We start from the raw sequence: 19933 nt of genomic DNA on the forward strand, positions 1-19933 counted from the left end.
TGACTCTTTTTCAACAAAACATCAGAAGAGTTGTTTGGCGCTCGCTCCGCAATACTCTCGTTAATGCATACACTCATTGTGTATCAAAACAATATTTATATATATGTTTTAATACCATTATTTCACAGACTGGTAAAGTTAAAACCTTAATACTAAATGACGATGAAATATAAAATTTCCAGGCCAGGATTGGAGACCATTAGATGATGCTGAAAGCAGTAAAACTGAGTCGAGGCTTATAAAGCCCATACTCACAGCTGATTTTGAAAACACACAAAACTTTTGTGCCGGAATAAGTAAGCTTGGAGTGTGTGATTGATAATCTATCTAGAGGATTAGTAGCTTTTATACTAACATCGCATGCTTCTGGTTCTGCATTGTACACTTATGACTTTTGTGTTTTATCATTTCCCTTTTTTTTCGTTTTCTAACTTTTGGTGTATGATATTGTGATCTATTTAGGTAAAGTGATGCACAGTTATTTATTCTTTAGTGTAAGAATGATCACTAACTTGTTCTAGATTTCTTAGTTTTAAATCCAAATTACTTTAACATGAAAAAGAACTGCCACAACCATATTGTATGGCATTTTTTTGTACCTACCACTAATACTTCCTCAACTAATCGTTCATTCTACAGATAGAGGCACAACTATGGGTGCAATATTGTGACCACACATCATGTCCCCAAAATACATAAAGTCTTGCAAAAAGTGATTGTTTAATGTTCGTAGGATGTGTTTTTAGAATATTTCGATTAACTGTCGGACATGTCTTTAATTATAACCAATCAAATAACATAAGTATTTTTGAGCGACAGATACGTAACGCTACACATTTTATTAAATACACCTTTCAATTTGATAAAATACATATGAGTGTTTTGCGTTATTTTAAAGTGCAATGTATATAGTGACAGCATTTACATTTACTTTTATGTATGCATGCATACATTTTTCATAGAAATTAAAATATTATTTCAAAAACATGTATTTTTTTCACTATTTTATTCCTCTAGTTAACATTTACATTAAACGATGACTCAGCAGCTTCAGTTTTTTGCAAACTGTACATTAACATGAGTGAATAATCAACATTTAACACCTGCACAATAAACATCTTAATATCTTAAAGATTATAACTGTAGTTGATGTGAAGATCGTGTAATAAGGAATGTAACGTATCTGTTGAATAAATTCAGTTAAGAATTTAATGATATACTCGGCTTAATTTTATTTCTAAATGATAATGTTTAATGGCAATAGTGTATCGAATAGCTTGGGTATCAAGAAACCTTAATATTCATAACATTCAACATAAAAAAATAACTAGTAACGTATCTGTTAAAACAACTACTCTTAATTATTCAATCACGCTTTGTCTCCAATAGTTCAATTTGATCATCGGTTTTATTACCTCGACTATTCGAAGAATAGGTGGGCTATACTACTCGCCCCAGCGTCGGCGTCGGCGTCTGGTTCAAGTTTTAGGGCAAGTTGGGATTTTCACTTATGAGTCCAATACCCTACATTCAATTGACTTAATACTTCACACAGTTGTTCAGGGCCATCACATGATGAGGTTAGATAACTCCATAGTATTCTTTACGCAGATTATGGCCCCTTATTGACTATGGAACTTAGGTTAAAGTTTTAGGGCAAGTTGGAATTTTTATTAATAACTTCTTTATCCTTTGTTCAATTGACTTAATACTTCACACAGATGTTCAGGACCATCACACAATGAGGTTACATAACTCCATATTATCCTGAATACAAGTTATGGCCCCTGATTGACTTAGGTTAAAGTTTTAGGGCAGGTTAAAGTTTTAGGGCAAGTTGGGATTTTCACTTAAAACTCCAATATCATTCATTCAATTGACTTAATACTTCACACAGATGTTCAGAGCCATCACATAATGAGGTTAGATAACTCCATATTATCTGTTATACAAATTATGGCCCCTGATTGACTATGGAACTTAGGTTAAAGTTTGAGGGCAGGTTGGGATATTGTTTAATAACTTCTATACCCTTCATTCAATTGACTTAATACTTCACACAATTGTTCAGGACCATCACCCAATGAGGTTACATAACTCCATATCCTTAATACAAGTTATGGCCCCTGATTGACTTAGGTTAAAGTTTTAGGCAAGTAAAAGTTAAGGGCAAGTTGGGATTTTAATAAAAAAACTTCTATACCGTTCATGATAAAATTCAAAATTATTTACGACCATCTTACAAAAAGAAACATAACTCCGTTTTAAGCCTTAATACAAATTATGGCCCTTGATTTTTTTGATTTTTTTTTAATTTCCTTTGAAAGGCATATTTGTATATTCTTAACCACAATTTCATAATGGGAAATCATGTTATTTGAATGACTTGCGTCATTGTTTGGGCGGCTGGTGGGAGGGCAGCATCAAAGTCACCTTATGTATTGAATAATTTTAGTAAGGTTTGACATAAAGAGACCAACTTGGTATTATTACATTGTTAAATGTATTCTAAATCAAAGCGGTGTAGTCGAGCGCGCTGTCTTACGACGGCTCTTGTTAACAAAACTATATTAACACAACATATGAACAGTTAAACACAATTTTATAAGACCATGACTTGTTAAACAAGCAATATGTTAGTATTTAGCACTTCAATTATAAATGCCGACTGGATTTTCATAACATCAGGACTTGCAAGGACCTTGACCGATTCTAGTTAAAGAGATCTTGAATTTTTAACAGGTCTGCAGCTGCGATCATTAAGAATCGTTGAAATCTGTCGACAGGCCTCGGGTCGTCTACTGACATAAGTATGGCATCATAGTCCAGCCATAACACATCCTCCTTTGTTGGCCACTTGAAATGAGTTTTCCCTCTCAAGAGCTTTTTTTCCATATATTTAATCTCAACCGTTTTGTCCGAGTCATCTACATCGGTTATCTGCCCAATGAACCATTCTTGCTCGTTAATAGCAGCAACATAGTTCCCAATTTTCACTGGAGACTCTTTGACTTCAGTTGTTGTATCAACTGTCATATTTTGCTTGTTGCTTTCAGTCCACCCATTACATAACCCAGTAATGCACTCCTCACTCCTCACAGTAACATGATGTTTTTCTCGAAAGTCATCTTCGCTGATTCGTATATAAGCATGTACTTTCATTGTACCCGCAAGGACTTTTGCGTCAAAATTACTAATAACATCAGCTGCTTGTCTGTAATCTTCGTCCGATTAAAAGTGGTAAGTGATTGATTTTTCATTACTTTTGGCCCACTCAAAAACCCCCGCCCGTCCTGAATCGATACTTTTCCCTGCCTTACTGCCTCAGCCGCCATTCTCTTGCAAGCCCCTCCAACCCCATCGCATACGCTCTTCCCGTGGCCACTCTCAAAATAGTTCCAGATAGCTCTCATCCCGAACATACTCAAATGGTTTTCAACAATATGGAAGATATATCGATTCCGATACTGTGAAGAAGGTGAGTCTGTCCAATAATGTATCGTCTCTATGTCTTGAACTATTTCCTTCACAACTGGAATCAACTTGCAGTATGGCAACCACAGCCGTGGTATTGTGATGGTTTACGTCGGAGACAAATGCCAAGTTCTTGTGTCTGAGTACACCCTCATCCTTATAGTAAATGACTGTGGGGTGTATAGTAACCATAGTTGAATTCCAGTAGGCCGATTGTATTTCATCCGCGGTTTGACATGAAAAGTTCTCTGCAAAATCCATTTGAATAATGGCACTCTTTTCAGGAAGCTTGTCCTTCAATGTATGAAGCGCATTATATTGTGCTTGGATTCTGGAACAATGCCCAAGAAACATTTCAAACTCCTTCAAAAGTAAAGTTTTGAACTTTTCTCGCGCTTTCTGGGCCTTTACAACTCTCATGCGTTTCTTTCCGTCAACGTCAACTTTTTGCCATACTTCATATTCGATTTCCTCTGCCGTTAAGTGGTTTAAATAGTCTTCCATTTGCGTATACGTTATTGTTCGCGAGACAACTTCAGGGTTTGGTGATATATCGATCCCCATATTTCGCAGACATTTTAGTTTGAGTGCCATGTTCTGGTGGGATGTACACAGGCAAGTGTTTCTTGATAGCAGAGAAGTCAGTTTGATATTCTTTGGTCTGAGGCGGCAGAACTGTGAGTATTATACCTTGGAATTGGGATTCTCCGATAGAAACTTCTCAAGCAGATTATGGAGGCAATCGTTAAGAATTCTTGTCTGAACTTTTTGCCCCAAAACTTTTGTAGCATCCCTTTTGCCAGGCATACATCGACTTACATCATCCCGTACGTAAAACGCCGATACATTCTTCTTTGTATTTCTGGACTGAAGTGTACTCCTACAAACTTTATGGCGTGTAAGAAGCTTTGCTGTCTCAGATATGTTTGCATGTTGGCGTCTACTTATGCCTGTTACATTATTCAAGTAGCTCATACATTTGTATTTTTTTACAATGTGACCACTTGCAATTGTGCTTATATGTTTTCTTGATTGTGGGGATTTGTTAGATAGTCTAGCTGACTTAATTTCAGCGACGAGGCAATTAGATAATGTTAACTTTTTGAAAAGCTGTCGAGTCACCTTGCTGGGTTTTATTCCCACCCTTCTCATGTCATGTCTCGTCATTGTTCTCAGCATATTCTGCTTTTGCTCCTCTTTATGCTTTGTTGGTGTTTTAACGCTAGGCTTATTCATTCGCTCATATCTCGTTTGCCATCTTTTCTTTGCCTTCCTTTCTGACATCAATTTCACTCGAAGGGCCTTAATCTGACGCTTTGAGCTTGCCAAGGCTTTTGCTTTCGCCTTTATGGAACCAGAACCTCTCCGTTTTACAAATGGCATTGAAACTAGCATTTTCTTGCCTGCTGTTCTTGTTTGTACCGTGCCGGATGTAGAGGGTATTGGTGTTTCCGGAGTTCCATTTTGTCCCTCTGTGCTATTACTATGTGTGACAACGTGCGTTGGAACAGTGCTGTTTGCCATTCTACCCGATTGTATTGCTTTTTAAAGTCTGTAATAACGACAATATATTTTGTTCTTTTCAAGCCTTTTATCGCGCTCCTGCTTAGTTAATTGCGCTACTGACTTTCTGTACTTCTTAGCTCGTTTCTTTTATTGTTAAGAAAGGTTGAATCGAGCCGTTTCTTCCTCTCTCTGTACTCCTTTTGCCTTTCGGCATTAGTTTTAGCCATCTACAATAAAGAAAACATATTTGTAAAGGCATTAATTCAAGTTAATTTTAAAAATAAGCATGTATTCTAAACTAGTATTAATACCTGCACACACCTGTACTTAACTATTAATATTATTGGTATTTATTATTAATTATATAAATTTTAAACATAAACTAGTGTATTTACTTGTAAATGTTACTACTATAAGGAAATTCAATAACTCTTACCCTGTTATTAACCGAAACACATCATAAAAGTTTTAAACAGATATGTTACGCTGACTAAACAGATACGTTACAACGACAATTCTGCCAAATCAGTTAATATGATTTCCCGAAAAGTTTTAAATAAATACAAAAGTAACAATTACCGTAAATGACTGGGTATAAGACGATAGGGGGTATTAGACGCAGGGAAAAAAATCTGTGAAAAATCCGAGAAAAAAACTTTTAATCTATGTTTTTGGTTAAAAGACGCATAGAAAAAATGTCAAAATCGTCCGGCATTTTCAGCCACCATGTTTGTTGACAGTGACAAAAAAAATTTTTTTTCGTGAAAATGGCGATGGTTATCTTTAAAACCATACAACCATACTGTCGAGAATGAAAAGTTATGTTATGCAACAAATATTTTGACAGTGCCCAACTTTGTTTTTTATATGTAAGTTTGATTATTGTTTAATTCAATTTATTATTCAAAATAATATTGAATACCGTAATTCACAAGAGTTCGGACACCATAAATTAATTATTTTTTTCGCTCTCCAAATACATAGAAAATTATCATTTTTACATTTTATTTACATGTTTGTTTAACCTGCCTTTTTTCTTCATGTTTGGTTTTTACCACTTATTAATTTATCCGTAGTAATCAATGATCATAAACTTATTTATTACGCCTATAAGTGTAAATCCTTCATGAAGTTAATTAAAACACCATTTTATACATGCAATGAACTGAATAAACACATTCTATCGGCTTCAGATCAGAGTCACACTGTGTGACGTCACATAACTTACAGTTATACCCACGAGGATCTCGTGGAGAGCATGGACATTGCTATGCAGGATTAATGTACGATTATTGCTTCATATAGTCTATAAGTGTGGTACAAGTTTGAAAGCTTATTGGCAGATCGTTTTACAAACATGCCATGTCGATGTTTTCTTAATCCCTTGATTGCCCTTTTTGTTTGTTTAATCCTCAAATAAATATACCACACTTCCTTTTCAACAGGCAATAAATCGTTTAGGATGGGTAGTAACTAATTAAATTGTCACAGTGGTGTATACGGTTAGGTAATCTAGCCAGGCATTGTAAAGATAACAAGAGATGTTAGTGAAACATTTATGCCCCCTTGGGAGCCAAATTGTTAGTAGGATTTGGACACTTAAATAAAATATGGACAATCAGAAAACCTTTTTTCAGCTTACAGTCACACTGACCTTGACCTTTGACCCACTGACCTCAAAATCAATAGGGTTCATCTGCTGGTCATGACCAATAAGCCTACCTAGTATGAGGTCCCTGGGTCAAAGCGTTCTCAAGTTATTGATCGGAAACCGTTTTTCATGTTAAGGTCACACTGACCTTGACCTTTGACCCACTGACCTCAAAATCAATAGGGTTCATCTGCTGGTCATGACCAATACACCTACCAAGTATGAGGTTCCTGGGTCAAAGCGTTCTCAAGTTATTGATCGGAAACCGTTTTTCATGTAAAGGTCACACTGACCTTGACCTTTGACCCACTGACCTCAAAATCAATAGGGTTCATCTGCTGGTGATGACCAATACACCTACCAAGTATGAGGTCCCTCGGTCAAAGCGTTCTCAAGTTATTGATCGGAAACCATTTGGTATTCCGACCGACCGACAGACAGACCGACCGACCGACCGACATGTGCAAAACAATATACCCCACTTTTTTCAAAAGGGGGCATAAAAATCAATAATCTTCGTCTGTGAAACTTGGTAACTATGAAAGTTATGATTGATGTATTTGGGAAATAATTATGGGTGTCCAAATATTTAGAGTGTACAAACTCTTAGGTGAATTATCGTAACTTTAATCGAAAAATATTTTTGTTGAAATTATAAACGTCTTACGATATACCGTATCCCGATCTTCAAGTGCCGTTTTAACCCGTATATACTCGATCAATATGACGCGAGTAACATCCCTTTCTACATAAATCTAAACAAACTCTCGGCTAGAAATTGACCTCAGAAAAAAAGTTCAAAAAATTGTTACTGGGTATTATACGCAGGCATTTTTTTGCATCAAAATCTGAGGGAAAAAAGTGCGTCTAATACCCAGTCATTTACGGTATAACAATATTTTAATTGTATGGAATAAGTTTATATCAAAAATACACAAAATAAAGATAAGAAACTTACCTTTCTTAAGGCTAACTAAACGACTTCAAATTTCTTCATATAAACAAAGCGTCTAAATATTAACAATATGGCCCTGATGAAAAGGACAAATGACGTAGTATATATGACATCATCAATAATGATTCGCAAAAGCCAGTGCCGAAGTTTAAAATGATGTTGTGTTTAATTAAAGTTGGCGTGTTACGTATCTGTCGTTTGTTACGTATCTGTTTTCTGTATGTTTTTTTTCTCACATATTTTGAATTCGTTATTTTTCAAAAGGGTTATATGAACATATAAACAACGCTGTACATACTTACTGTGATAAAGTAAGGTTACATTCCAATTTAACTTTTCCATACTTGAATGAGACGTTAAAATGTGCGTTACGTATCTGTCTATTTTTATGCCCCCTTTTGAAAAAAGTGGGGTATATTGTTTTGCACATGTCGGTCGGTCGGTCGGTCGGTCGGTCGGTCTGTCTGTCTGTCGGTCGGTCGGAATACCAAATGGTTTCCGATCAATAACTTGAGAACGCTTTGACCGAGGGACCTCATACTTGGTATGTGTATTGGTCATCACCAGCAGATGAACCCTATTGATTTTGAGGTCAGTGGGTCAAAGGTCAAGGTCAGTGTGACCTTTACATGAAAAACGGTTTCCGATCAATAACATGAGAACGCTTTGACCCAGGAACCTCATACTTGGTAGGTGTATTGGTCATGACCAGCAGATGAACCCTATTGATTTTGAGGTCAGTGGGTCAAAGGTCAAGGTCAGTGTGACCTTTACATGAAAAACGGTTTCCGATCAATAACTTGAGAACGCTTTGACCCAGGAACCTCATACTTGGTAGGTGTATTGGTCATGACCAGCAGATGAACCCTATTGATTTTGAGGTCAGTGGGTCAAAGGTCAAGGTCAGTGTGACCTTAACATGAAAAACGGTTTCCGATCAATAACTTGAGAACGCTTTGACCCAGGGACCTCATACTAGGTAGGCTTATTGGTCATGACCAGCAGATGAACCCTATTGATTTTGAGGTCAGTGGGTCAAAGGTCAAGGTCAGTGTGACCTTTACATGAAAAACGGTTTCCGATCAATAACTTGAGAACGCTTTGACCGAGGGACCTCATACTTGGTATGTGTATTGGTCATCACCAGCAGATGAACCCTATTGATTTTGAGGTCAGTGGGTCAAAGGTCAAGGTCAGTGTGACCTTAACATGAAAAACGGTTTCCGATCAATAACTTGAGAACGCTTTGACCCAGAGACCTCATACTAGGTAGGCTTATTGGTCATGACCAGCAGATGAACCCTATTGATTTTGAGGTCAGTGGGTCAAAGGTCAAGGTCAGTGTGACTGTAAGCTGAAAAAAGGTTTTCTGATTGTCCATATTTTATTTAAGTGTCCAAATCCTACTAACAATTTGGCTCCCAAGGGGGCATAAATGTTTCACTAACATCTCTTGTTTTTTTTAAACTTCTACTTGTAATTTAAACATTGCATTCGTGAATACTGTGTAATGTTGTGGCAAACAAAGATCACATTTTCTAACATCAATATAATGTGACATACATTCAGACCAAAGAATGATAATACAACACTTAAAACTATCGAATATGCATTGATTGTTTGTTCTGTAACGTATCTGTCTCCAAAATCGCCGACATCTTAACAACTCATGTGCCACAAATTAAAAACGATGATCATACAAACAACTACCGTTTTTATAATTTTACAACCAATTTCCTCTTCAATAAACATAAAAATAAATGTTATTATAGCTACATGCATTTACAATTACTAGACAAAAATATTTAACCGTCAATCGCCGACAAAGATTTTTGGTAACATTTCATTCTTAAAACGACGTTATTTGAAGAAAATACTTAAAAACATACGACAAATTGAGTTTTATAAACAGCTTGGATGTACTAAGATGCTCAAATTGTAGTTTAAAAGTGTTTTAATTTGTGTAAATATATAGATATGACAGCGCCGACGTGTATTTGTTGGTTTTGGTCCTCTATCTGTAGAATGAACGTAATAGTCTCAAAAAGTGAACTCCATTTAGAGCCTTACCTACATGTAGAATGCATTTTCTTGCATGCAGACAAGATTAATATTGATTGATACCTTCTGCATTTTCAGACATTGTATTTCTGTTCATAATAATATGATTGTGTTGCTCCAAGTGTTTTGAGATTTGGTTGTATTTTTGCATGCCTTTTTCTTAAGGTTCCTCTTCATTTAATGCTGCTTATGAAGTGCTTTAAGTGCTAGCTTTTCAGATTTCAGTTTATTGTAAAACATTTAACAGATTTGGGGTTGTCCCTGTAGTTTTCATTGTATTATTGTTCCACATACAAGCTTTCGATACATAAGATTTCTTACAATTCTCAAATATCATAAAATGTATTTTATTTTAATAATTGGTAACTAACCAATCTGAAGTAAAAGTAGTGAAGTGTTCAGCATGAATCTTTCTTGCAGAATCGTTAACATAACAAAGTTTGTAATCTTGCACTGCTTTGATTTGTAATGTTATCACTTGTCAGCGCAATCTTTGTCAAAAAAATATTATTTGCCCATTTTAGAGTCAATTTTAATTCTCTCCCCCTGTCAAGGTGTTGACTGGAAATCGCTGATCATGCCAGCGTCGTTGCCGATTACGACGGACTACTTTCCAGACGCAAAGAGTCTTAACAACGACTACATGCTGTCGGAATACCAGCTTATTCCTGAAACACTCAACAGTGGTTACTTCACCAAGTATGAGTCTATAAAAGATGTTGGAGCTTATCAGAGTACACATTTCTAACTTATCTCATCAAACTTCATTTTTATAAAAGTTTTGAGACTCAACAGTCAATTGTATATATCTGATAAGTTGTCTGAAAGTTATCTTCTGGGTCACTATTCAACATATATCTTATCCTTATTCTTAAATATGCCTCCATTTAGCCCATTGGTCAGCCAAATATACAGGCCAATTAAAACAGTTAGATTCTAATCTTAAACTTAAGTTCAATCTAAGTTGTTTATTGAATAAAGACCCTGGCTAGTTTGTACATTTAAATCCTTTGATTGGTTAAGAGTAATTATTGGATAAATATTGACCAATCAATAAATGAATGGATAAACTTTGACAATATAGTGTATTGCTGCAATGAAACTTATAGTCATATGTTTGTTAATAAGTGGATTTAGGCAACATCACTCAACTTAACGCAGTCCAAATTGACATATTTTCCTCACATATATAAAGGAATCAAATTCTGGAAATAATGATGAAACATAAATAGATTTATTCGTGTATATATATGTCATAGTTACATACAAAATATCACATGTAGTTTTATCACAGACTCTTCCAACTAAGAATAAGGGATGATATCTATACTAACAACAACCAAAAGTAGTATTTTTTTTATACAATTACACATTACTAAAGAGCTTGAATATATCCAACATATATATAACACAGGATATCCCATTATTTTTTTTTAACTTATTTGCAATTGGGTCCTCATGAATTATGAATAGTTTTGCACAACTTATTACAACTAATACATTGATATTAAACACGCATGATTCTGTTTCAGTCCCCCTGATAGTGAGGATGAGCGATATTACCGTAAAACTCCCCTGACTACCAAACAAGTGTTTAACGAGATGATCTCCCAAAGATTGGCTCAGGTCTGTGTTGGAAAAGTGTTCATTGAAATATGAATGAATTTAAGGCCTCTTTATATTTCTGCAGTTTCTAATTGTTAAGTGATAACTCCTTTTTCTATCTTGGCATGAACTTATGGTGTATTGATGTTATAAAAATTCAACACCAGGCATGCTTTTAGCCAATTTATTAACCACGGTCAGTATATAGAGCATCTTAGTTTAAATAATATTTAATCACACAGCTTCAGCAAAAACAGCACTTTACATCAACAAAAACTATGAGGTTAGGGGATGTATATTTTTAAATACTTATTTTTTAAAATCTTCTTTTATGAGGAAAAGAAGCCCAATTAGCTTCATGTGTACATATAGCGACATAAAGTCAAGTAATAGCACTTTATATAAAGCGGGTTTTTTTTGTGGGTTTCTTATTTTACATAATATTTTAATATTAATTGGTCAATAACTGCTTGTGAATTGTAATTCTTTCAGGGTTTCCAGCTGATAAATATGCTGAAGTATCATGGTCCCAGTCAGCAGGTGGCAGGTCAGGGCTCTCTTCCTCACCGCTATATTCTGGGCTCCAGCCCACAAGTTTCCAGCAGCATGACAGGGCTTAGGCGGGCTCGACCACGGGAGGAACACAGAGTAGGTTTAGTCAGGGCTTTCCCTTACAACATTAAATTCTGGGCTCCAGCCCATAATTCTCCAGCAGCAAGACAGGGTGGTGGCAGGCTCAACCACAGAAGAAACACTGAGTTTGTTTTGTAAGGGCTCTCTGTCCTAATTATTATATTCTGGCCAGGAGCCCACAAGTCCCCAGCAGCATGACAAAGCTGAGGCTGACTCGACCAAGGGAAGAAAGAGTAGGTTTAGTCAGTGTTCTCTGTCCAACCTTCATAATCTGGGCTCAAAACCTCTATTCTCAAAAAGCTGTGGCAGGCTCAACCACACCAAGAAAATTGAGTAGGTTTACTCACGGCTCTCTGCCCTACCATATTATTCTGGGCCTGAGCCAACAGGTTTTTAGCTGCATGGCAGGGCTAAGACAGGCTCGGCCACAGCTGAACACATGGTTGGTTTGACAAGAATATGATTTTTTTCTACTCCTACTCTGCTCTGTGTTATATTCTTAGCTTGACTCTTGTCAGAGTTAGACCAATGGAGAAACACAGGGTGATTATATTTCGGAGAAATTCTATATTTGTAAGTACCCTAAATGATCCTTTAAAAAATTTCCAACGCTAACCTGGCTGACTTATGTTATGAAAATCTAGCAGTTGTGTTCTGTTTGATTTACAGGAAGAAATTTACCTGAGTATTGGTCGCATTTTCCACAAGCTGTCACTGGAGGGGCTGACCATCACTGTCACTAGATACAGACCTAGGTACGAGATTGCGGTGGTTGGTGTATTTAAAGCGTCGCATTCACAAATTGACAGTTTGAACCTCTTTTTAATTTTTTTGTCTCAGAATCAGCTCATTTTGGTCCAATTCATTTACAGTCGAACCTTGTTATGTCGACTTTTTCGGGACCTAGTGAAAAAAGTCGACATAACGAAAAGTCTACTCATCCGAAATACAAAAAATTAGGGATGGAAACCAGATACCAAATCGGTGTCCGGATATTCGTATCAAGTATTCGAATACTATCCGGATACTCGTATCAAATTGTTTTCATAATAAGTAAATTTCCTATTATATGTCACCCACCTTCTGTTATTTGACATAAGTGTCCACTTAATTTATAATTCGTCATATGGCAATTTCACTTTTTCATTCATTCTTTCTCAGTCTTAATAATTTATAATGTATTAATCAAAGCTAAACAACTCATTTTACGTCATAAAACTACCACATAAACACCTCGCGAATTTGATAGTCACTTCGGCCGAGGTGGTTGCTTGGTTACTGCCACGTGCTTTCGAGTTTGTTATTTATCAGCAGGTTTCATGTTAAATGACGCTTTGATTATTTGATAGTTGATTGTAATTTTATTTCATTACATTGTTTGATTTAATGCAATACCTACAATTTCTGTGGTGTTTTTTGATGAAGGATATAATTGCGGAAAAGATAAGAAGACAAAAAGACGATCTGATTTTTCTTTATTTACATGCGTGTACTTTTTAGCTCCACTGGCCGAAGGCCATGGAGCTTATGTCGTCACAGATTGTCCGTCGTGAGTGCGTGCGTGCGTGCGTGCGTAAACTTTTACTTTAAACGACATCTCCTCTGAAACTGATAAGCGGATTTTGACAAAACTTCACAGGAATGTTCCTTTGGTGGTCCTTTACCAAAATTGCTCAAATGGTTCTGGTCCATTGCACAATATGACCGCCAGAGCTAAAAATAGCAAAATCTTTAAACGACATCTCCTCTGAACCGGTTCGGCAGATTTTGATGAAACTTGACAGTAATGTTCCTTGGGTGGTCCTTTATTAAAATTGCTCAAATGGTTCTGGTCCATTGCACAATATGGCCGCCACAGTTAAAATAGCAAAATCTTTAAACGACATCTCCTCTGAAACGGATAGGCAGATTTTGATGAAACTTGACAGAATTGTTCCTTGGGTGGTCCTTAACCAAAATTGCTCAAATGGTTCCGGTCCGCTGCACAACATGGCTGCCAGGGCAAAAAAATAGAAAAACCTTTAAAGAACATCTTCTCAAAAACCGATGATCAGATTTTGATGAAACTTAACAGAAATGTTCCTTGGATGGTCCTTTACCAAAATTGCTCAAATGGTTCCGGTCCATTGCACAATATGACCGCCAGAGCTAAAAATAGCAAAATCTTTAAACGACATCTCCTCTGAACCGGTTCGGCAGATTTTGATGAAACTTGACAGTAATGTTCCTTGGGTGGTCCTTTATTAAAATTGCTCAAATGGTTCTGGTCCATTGCACAATATGGCCGCCACAGCTAAAAATAGCAAAATCTTTAAACGACATCTCCTCTGAAACGGATAGGCAGATTTTGATGAAACTTGACAGAATTGTTCCTTGGGTGGTCCTTAACCAAAATTGCTCAAATGGTTCCGGTCCGCTGCACAACATGGCTGCCAGGGCAAAAAAATAGAAAAACCTTTAAAGAACATCTTCTCAGAAACCGATGATCAGATTTTGATGAAACTTAACAGAAATGTTCCTTGGATGGTCATTAACCAAAATTTGTTAAATGGTTCCAGTCCACTGCACACCATGGCTGCCAGAGCTAAAAAATAAAAAAAAACTTTATACGACTTGTCGTCGAAACCGATGACCTTTTTTCGATAAAACTTGACAGAAATGTTTGTTTGGTGCTCCTTTACTCAAATTGCCCAAATCATTTCGGTCCACTGCACAACATGGCAGCCAGAGCTATTAAAGTAAAAAAAATTTTTAAATAACTTCTCCTCAAAAATTGATGATTGTATTTCTATGAAACTTGACGAAAATGTTCGTTAGGTGGTCTTTGCTTGAACCTTTTGGCCAGTGGAGCACAGGCACTGATGTGCCTCTTGTTTTATTTATCAATAAACTAAACATGTTTACATATCGTATAAAAATAAAATAGTGGACATGGTGACGTCAAGAGTTGTCTGCCTCATGGTGGACTTTGAAGGCGTAGTCGGTGGACTGCATACGGGGTGTTTTTTTCATGTGATTTCTAAGATTTGAAGTTCCACCACAATATACCAGTTTAACCTTACACAGTTGACACACAACACTTACCATCCTTGGATTTTGTGAAATACTTCCAAAAACTTGAAGTCAATGTTGGAGGCATATTTCCGTTGTCAAGATACAGGAATAACGATTATTAATTCAAAATACAATTACAAGATGCAAAATGATGGAAATTTGAATGAAAAGTGAAAAGATAAACAAATTTGTTTTTATATTTATTGTTCAGATAGCAATAATTTCTTCATGCATATTCATCAAAAATATGATTGGTCATTAATAGCTTTGATTGCACGACCCTTATCTTATTATTGGACGATCAATTCCTACGGATTAATGATCAATCTGTTTAATATCAACTATTGCCAATTAGTGTCAATTAAGCACATCTGATATCATAAAACAACACTTGTCATTGTAAACAAGGTCATAGAACTTCACAGGGTGCTGCACAAGGACACAATATCACGCCTTGTGCAAACACCAAATTAGCAGACGATTTGTGACACATACCCTCTTCGTGACAGACACTGTTGATCACCTGAAATATTTCAGTTTTAAGTTTTATAAAAATTGCTATGTCTCTGCTTAGCTATTTCATTGAAATTTTAATTCTTAACGAATATTCGAATACCCATTTTGGTATCCGAATACTTGCGTGATATCCGGATACTCGGATATTCGCTTCCATCCCTACAAAAAATATCACCAATCCCAACACGTTTGAGTTGGATTGTCCGATGTTTACATCCACAATTGAACGGTCTTGTTAAATATTTTCGTCGTGAAAACAGCAAACTTATTATTGAAAATAAAGTGAAACAAAAGAAGAATTATTTGTGTCAAATGTATTTCTTTTGCGTTTATGGTTCACTCAAAACACATATAAATCCACAATTGCATACATTTGTACATTGTAAGATTTTATACCGGGTCCTTCTCTTGAATTGGTCGACCAGAGCAGTGGAACTGACATTTGACATTTTGAAGCTATTCTTTCTGTTCCCGTTTGGGATTGATATCTAATCAATAAAATGTTCATGTTTTATGCAATACCAAAGAGCTTGAGCAATAAATGTCTCTTTAATTAAATACATAAACAACCAACTTTAGTTATTCGCACTTACCAATTACATTTTTGTATCCCCCAATTATGACAGTTTGTTATATTGACATGCAGGGTATTTTGCGACATGCCGCAAACCGTCATGAATATTTTCACACCTACGTCTCGATCTACAGTTCGACATAAAGAACATAGGAAATGTGTGAAATTCGACCACTGGGACTGAAAAATGAGGTCGACATAGCGAAAAAGTCGAGATAAAAAATCGACACAAACAGATTTATTTTATATAGAATAAGAAGGAATAAATTTGGGACCGGAAAAAAAAGTCGACATAACCGGAAAGTCGGCTTATCCGAAGTCGACATAGCGAGAATCGACTGTATTTCATTTTCATCGTTGTTAACTTTTAAAGTGAAATAGACGATGATGTGCTCATATATTTAATTATAAAAAAGTAATTAAAAAGCTGAAACAGATGTTTTCAATCTTTTTTGAAACATAGCAGATCACTAGTGTATCCATTCTAGAGCAGTAATGATTTGAAATTGAACTCTGATGATGTTAACAACATCGTTTACATTAACAAAGTTCTGATCAATCAGCTTATGATGTATATGTGTAATATAATTAATTTATGATTGTATATTATTTCTCAGACATCCAAATGCCCAGCTGAGCTACAACTATAAGTATCGGTTTCAAGCCCCGGACTCGTACAACTACGATGTCTCATGGAGTGAGTTTCGGAATGAGAAACTAGAGAATTACAACTGGAACTATCTAGATCAGTACATCTGCACTCGGGGAGAGGGGGACTTTGGATTAATGGATGTAAGTGTGGGTTTGAGATTAGAAAAAACATGTGATAGCCTGCGGTATTGGTTATATACATGTAGCATTGTCATGCTTTTGGATATCACATGTTTACAGACGATAAATCATCCATCGGATTGACTGAATGTCCATCAACAGATTCAAAATAATCGTTTTTTTGTTGTTTTTAATTTCAATAATTTTTAAAGTAAAGAAGAAGTTTACTGTATAAGTAAGGGAATGTATGATTTAAAAAAAATATGAAAAGTGAAAATAGTTGTCGCTACAAATTTAATTTGATTTAAAGTGATTGAAAATGAATTTTTTCATAATGTGCCATCATTACAACATTAATTTTAATGTTTACTTCAGTCATTGAAGTTCTGGAGAAGTCGATTCTTCATCCTGCCTTGCAGCAATTCTGCCACAAAGAAGATCATTGATGGACATCCCAGGTCTGTTGGTTGATGATAAAAGTACAAGTTCTTTATAACTCCTGTTTGGTTTGAAGCACTCTTTTATTTGATATTCCTTCTATTATCCCAATTCAGCAGTTATGTAGTGTTTGAATAGCTGAAAAATGAAACTGTTCAGAACATTTAATTTGTCTAAAAAAATGTCCAGCCTAGTGTTGAGCATATGGAGTTCACCACTATTTACAGTTGTGATATCTGTACAGGTGTCATATCTTTACAGATGTGATATTTTACAGATGTGGTATCTTTACATATATTACAATTTTACAGGTGTGGTATCTTTACAGGTGTGATATATTTACAAGTGTAATATCTTTACAGATGTGACAACTTTACAGACGTGATATCTTTACAGATGTGATATCATTACAGATTATATATTACAACTTTACAAATGTGATATCTTTACCAGTGTGATATCTTACAGATGTGATATCTTTACAGATAATACAACTTTACAGATGTGATATCTTTACAGGTGTGATATCTTTACAGGTGTAATATCTTTACAGGTATGATATCGTTATAGATATGATATCTTTACAGGTGTGATATATTTACAGGTGTGATATCTATGAGGAGAAGACGGGTGCTGAATTGAAGCAGCTGTTGACTGGATTTACAAAGTATCTGGAGACGCTTAACAAGATGAAGCGGACTGCGACCACCAGAATAACAAACTGCAAGGTAACTTCATGTGTTGTCCATATTTGCTATAAGCTCCATGCCATACATGTAAATTGTCATGATTAAGATTGCCATGGTATATTCAACACTTTTTGGAAGTGCCTGTTGTTACATATATATTGTTAATAAAGCATTATGTTATTTTCAATCTGTTTGCTTTGCCTCGGTAGTTTTTTGTGACCTCTGTGAGGCATGGCAGAAATATAGGGATTTTATGTTATCTGGCATGCACATTGGTCAAGGTCAGTAGATAATCCCTATTGATTTTGGGGTCAGTAGGTCAAAGGGGTCATTGGGGGTCTCCTATAGAAGGTTTAAACAAGGCCTTTAAGTAGCATGTGCAATTCAAACAAAATAATTAAAACATACTTACAGACATATGCACCTAACCAGATGGATTATATGATACATGGAATGTATTTTAACCATGGCAATGCCTGTTTATTGCAGCACAAGCAGTTCCTTGACAAGAATCCTGGTGGCATTCCTATGCCAGACACAAGGTACTATTGAACATTATGACTGGCTCTATCCATTCGTTTCATGTATCTTACAGATTTTAACATTTTTGGACGAGTTTGACACCACAAGTCTCTGATCTTGTCAACAGAAAAATATGAAAATGCCTTGTATGACAGTTATTTTAGGACAACCTGTACCTTTATCTTAAAAAAATAGTAAACAAACAGATTTAAAAGTAACGATTCAAGAGCTGTCTTAAATGAAAAGAATTCAGTTGTTGGATTTCACCAAGTGTTTTGTTTACCTATCTGAATACAGGCCGGATGATGAAGTGTTGTCTGTGACTTCACCCTCAGACAAGATAGTGAAATGGATGCTGGATGATGAGTGAGTACAAGTCATTTCATTCATTGGAAAGAATTTGTTGTGTTACCTCATCCGTTTTTAGATAAAAGAAGTGGTATTCCCAATCTTTAGCCACTTTGACTGCAGAATCATTTGAACAATCTTTAATAATGTTGATAACTTAGAAAATATGTAAGATTTTCATGTGAAACAATGTACACATTCTAACAAAAAAACAAAACACATGTTCATGTTTGAAAAGCAAGTTCCATCGTGGCATGAAGACAGCCTCACAAGTCCCATCAATTCTGCTGAAATAATATCAAGCTATGTTTCTTGCATTTGTTTTTGCTATTGGTTTCATTATATTTTCATTTGCAGAAGCAACAAGAACAATTCTTTAAAATTTATTATGATAGCGAACAAAGCATCATTGGATGAATTTCTTAGTGATTAAAATTGGTCAAAATCTGTCTGCAGGTGTGGCATTCCCATGTTACCAAAGCAACAAGGCCTACCAAATCAGAGTTTTATCTCGGCGGAGGTGGTGGAGTGGTGTTACTACCATGTGAAGGGAGTTAAGGGGGTGAAACACGCCATGGAAGTGCTTCAGGTAGGACGTTTTCTTTCAACATATGCTCTTGTTGACCAGGGATGTGATTTGTCTTTGTGATTTAAAAAAAAAAAACTGATTAAAAAAAAGATATATGGTTGATTTTGGTTGTTCCTTATTTGCTGTTAGTATTGACACTCTAGTTTGCTTCAAAGTTGGAGTCAGGAGGGCTCTCAAAAGGGGCTTCAAAAAAGCCAGTTTTGCTTCTGCGGCAGGGTGCATTTCCCCTCAAAGAGCCCCAAACCATCATGAAATAGTGCCCTTTAGCTACCAGGTCAATCACATCCCTGTATACTGTTTAATATTATGGCAGTAAGAATAAAAAGTTGATGTGTTGTGATTAGTTTGGTATGAGGTTTAAGTTCTATTTTCACTATCACAGCAGCTTGAAACAAGTTTGATAACCAGCAAAATCGCTTTACTTATTGAAATAAGCTAAAATTGGTCTTGTCCTCTCAATTACTTCAGAAGTCTTTGTCCAATTACCACCAAATTTGGTATTGGTATAATATCTCTGAAAAGTTTGATAGCCAGCCATATCGCTATA

General features: G+C 35.8%; 1 protein-coding gene across 6 annotated transcripts in view; it reads left to right on the forward strand.

Annotated features, from left to right (window-relative positions):
- The window catches only part of LOC128230581 (GATOR complex protein Iml1-like), a 61890-nt gene that overhangs the window by 25551 nt on the left and 16406 nt on the right, over window positions 1-19933 (forward strand). For all 6 annotated transcript variants that reach the window (XM_052942992.1, XM_052942996.1, XM_052942991.1 and 3 more), the window contains exons 24-34: window positions 183-296; window positions 10202-10346; window positions 11180-11273; window positions 11745-11900; window positions 12555-12640; window positions 16647-16821; window positions 17176-17258; window positions 17843-17966; window positions 18417-18469; window positions 18747-18815; window positions 19254-19386. In XM_052942992.1, coding sequence (XP_052798952.1) covers window positions 183-296; window positions 10202-10346; window positions 11180-11273; window positions 11745-11900; window positions 12555-12640; window positions 16647-16821; window positions 17176-17258; window positions 17843-17966; window positions 18417-18469; window positions 18747-18815; window positions 19254-19386 — 1232 coding nt within the window. The remainder of the gene's footprint in view (window positions 1-182; window positions 297-10201; window positions 10347-11179; window positions 11274-11744; window positions 11901-12554; window positions 12641-16646; window positions 16822-17175; window positions 17259-17842; window positions 17967-18416; window positions 18470-18746; window positions 18816-19253; window positions 19387-19933) is intronic.

This window comes from Mya arenaria, chromosome 4 (genome assembly GCF_026914265.1).
Source record: "Mya arenaria isolate MELC-2E11 chromosome 4, ASM2691426v1".
Lineage (NCBI taxonomy): Eukaryota > Metazoa > Mollusca > Bivalvia > Myida > Myidae > Mya > Mya arenaria.